The 3,368-nt window shown below is 25.2% G+C and overlaps 1 protein-coding gene across 1 annotated transcript; it reads right to left on the bottom strand.

Annotated features, from left to right (window-relative positions):
• Positions 1-1,418: 1,418 nt before the first annotated feature.
• On the bottom strand, positions 1,419-3,236 carry LOC114928863 (uncharacterized). The gene is made up of 6 exons (XM_085482976.1): positions 3,206-3,236; positions 2,678-2,877; positions 2,242-2,553; positions 2,091-2,157; positions 1,853-1,945; positions 1,419-1,625 (listed from the first exon to the last, which is right to left on the bottom strand). Exons 3-6 carry the CDS (start codon positions 2,508-2,510, stop codon positions 1,509-1,511), a joined length of 546 nt encoding a protein of 181 aa, XP_085339102.1. The 5' UTR covers positions 2,511-2,553; positions 2,678-2,877; positions 3,206-3,236; the 3' UTR covers positions 1,419-1,508.
• Between the last annotated feature and the right edge of the window lie 132 nt (positions 3,237-3,368).

The following is a 3,368-nucleotide window of genomic DNA, read 5'->3' on the forward strand; positions in this document are numbered from 1 at the left end:
TTTATAATAAAAATTATTTATTTGAAATTAATAGTATCGATTGGATGTGAAAAACATTTATTGTTTGATGTAAAAAAATTCTTTTCTAAACAGATAAATATTTATTTATATAGCAGTATAGAAATAAAAATATTTTTTAATTTAATAATTTTTTTAATGCGGTAATGCTCTTTTATACTTGTCAATTTTATTTTTGGCAATATATGAAACATTAAATTGATTTTAATTATGTAAGTAAGAAATAAATTAAATTATCATTAATTTTGATTTAAGTGTCTGAGGAAATTAATAATCGATTCTTCCTTCCTCTTTACAGTAGTTTATTTGGTGTCTGAATTACTTAAATATCAATATTAAAGTATTAAATCAACCAGACATATTTATTAAAAATACGTACTATAAATTTACACACACAGACGTGTATAGTCTGATATTTATTTTTTTTTATGTGAAAATTATAAAATTTTTAGTTTTAAAGCATTTTATTCGATAAATCTTTATAAGTCGAAAATTATTTCAATATTACGAATTTTGAATTAATTATACGTAAATATAAGCGTATATTACATAGTAGCTCCTTTTTCATATTCTAATCGATTAGCTATTGAAAGATTTTAAGAAATTTTAAATTTTCCGATTTCAGTGTAACGGATTTCTATTTTTTTCGAATTTGTTGTTCGTGTTGCAACACCGTTGTGTACAAATTTTATTTTGCTAAATGAGATTCCACATTTATCATTGCGAACAGTAAGGAACGATAAATAATGCAGAAGCAAATGAAATAATAAGATAATTTTTTAATATTAAAATTCATCGACACACACATATATATATAACTAATAATAAATTTTTATAATGTTTAAATAATAAATTGTTATATATATGTGTGTGTGTGTGTGTGTGTGTGTGTGTGTGTGTGTGTGTGTGTGTGTGTGTGTGTGTGTGTGTGTGTGTGTGTGTGTGCGTGCGTGCGTGCGTGCGTGCGTGCGTGCGTGCGTGCGTGCGTGCGTGCGTGTGTGCGTGTGTGTGCGTGTGTGTGCGCGCGCGTGTGTGTGTGTGTGTGTGTAAATATATATTTTTGTTAATTCACATAACAAAAATTGAAAACAAATCAATATATAATTTAAAATGAATAGATAAAGCACACACTCAATTTAGGTGCACTTATAATTTAGCAAGTTTTATTTATATATTTATACTATATATGTTTATACATTTATATTATATTATTATATCTAACAGGAAGTTTATTCTAATATAATATGGCTACAATTCTGTTACTAAGCAGGTAATAATATATAGTTTAACTACTTCAAACAAGATCGCAAAAAAATGAAAATCTTGATGAATGCAGTCTTACAGTTTTGTAAATATAAAGGCATCTGATAGTAATACATCTAAATAAACAATATTTAAAGCAGTATAAAAATAGTACATGCAATATAAAAAAATTATTCATATAAAGTACGTTTACGTATAAAAAGCTGCAATTTTGTTTCATCCACCGATTAGAAGAAAATACTTGCAGAATACTGTCTCTGCTTTTTGATTTGTCCATTGCGAATATCAACCTGGTTTGTTATTTGATTAATTAACTCCTCCTGATTTATCACACGGTCACTCATCTAAAACACATCATTTTATTAATTATAATATAATTAAATAAATATAGTAATCTCATTCCGCATTATACAAATCCTAATGTATATTAACAAAGATTGTCATAATGAAATCAACATACTGGTTATATAACAAATAAGCAAATATAAAAATAATATTCAAAAATTAATAAGGTATAACAATATTTTATTTTCTTTCGCTTTCCATAATAATATACATATATTAAACTTACTTCCTTTATTCGATATTTTCTAAATTGATCTGTGTTCACTTCAATTACGTTAGTTTCTACAATATTTTTAGTTCGTATTAAAAACTCTATTGTCTAAAATGTATAATTTTAATACCATTAAACATAAACAACGTTATGGTAACATTATGAAAATTATTTTAAACATTAAATAATAATTATTAATATCGCATTATTATCATATTTTGTATACATATATTTAAACATGTAAAATTTTTACCTCAGCTATATTTTCAGAATATACGTTATTAATCATAATAATTAATGCTGCAATTATATTAACATTTCTAAAAACAAAAAAATTCGATGTATATACATAATAAATATAATAAACTTTTGTACAAAATATTTATAAAAATATGTCACTTTACTTTGGTTTTGTTTCGTTAAACTTATTGAATATATACTCCAGTATACTTAAATTCTTCGCATGCTTCGTAATAAAATGTAAGAAACTGTTAACGAGAAATTGATTTCCCTGTTTTGTATAAGTGTGCTGTTTATGACTCTCTCTAAAATAGTTTTTGATGAAATCAGTATCTTCAATGCAAGCGAAATATTCTGAAAATTTAATGTCAGTTTTTTCCAATCCTCTCGTATACATTGTTCCAAAAATGGTCTCATTTCTCGTAGTTATCATCAAACCTCTACAATATGTCCATGTCTTCCACCATGGCAAAAGTCTAAAATATAAATAAAATTTAATTTTATTATTAAAGATTGGCGTATCAACTCATTTAAACATTATAGAAGATATTTACAGGGAAATTTGATTAAAAAAAGCTAAATATATATAATAATATTTACCTGTGTTTTATAGGATCTTTGATATGTTGTTTTAATTTATTTTTTGCTTCTTTTATACAAGTGATGTCACCGAGAAAACATGCCCATCTTGCAGCTTCTTGTCGTAAACATATTCTAAGTTCATCTGCATCATCAATTTCTTCATATTGGATTTTTGCAAGTAACTCGTGTAATATGGTTTTTATCCCATTTATTCTATTCTAAAAATCATTAAATAAATATTTCTTTATTAATATGTTTATAATTATAATTCATCGACAAATATTTTAAGCATCCAGCTATTTATCCAATAACAATGTTATATATTAATATTATTTACAGTAGTGAAAATCATACACTTTGAAGACTGTTCATCGCGTGAGTGATTATTCAAACTGAATTTGTTTGCACATTTATGTGAGACGTAATAATATGTAAAACTTTATCGCTAGATATATTTCTCTATAAATATTTAAATTATTTGTAATTAATTAGTGTATATATAAATATTTAAATGTAACACTTTCATTGAAGTTGATTAATATTTACCCCAAATTTTGCAGTTTTTACTTTCCCCTGGAAAAATCACAGGGTAACACATGCTATTCCAGTAAGCTGTTATAAAACAGAAGGGATATGGACGCAGGCTATATAATCTTTTCTGTTATCCAAATACGAATGTGATAGTCCAAATAAGAGGCGTTGAGTTGGC

Source organism: Nylanderia fulva, unplaced genomic scaffold (genome assembly GCF_048542155.1).
Source record: "Nylanderia fulva isolate GAGA-0341 unplaced genomic scaffold, ASM4854215v1 Scaffold224, whole genome shotgun sequence".
Taxonomy (NCBI): domain Eukaryota; kingdom Metazoa; phylum Arthropoda; class Insecta; order Hymenoptera; family Formicidae; genus Nylanderia; species Nylanderia fulva.

Coding starts and splice junctions, on each gene's coding strand:
- LOC114928863 (XM_085482976.1), bottom strand. CDS start 2,510: ATGATAACTACGAGAAATGAGACCATTTTTGGAACAATGTATACGAGA. Junction 2,158..2,241: donor TTTAACGAAACAAAACCAAA/GTAAAGTGACAT, acceptor TTTTGTTTTTAG/AAATGTTAATATAATTGCAG. Junction 1,946..2,090: donor ATTCTGAAAATATAGCTGAG/GTAAAAATTTTA, acceptor TATACATTTTAG/ACAATAGAGTTTTTAATACG.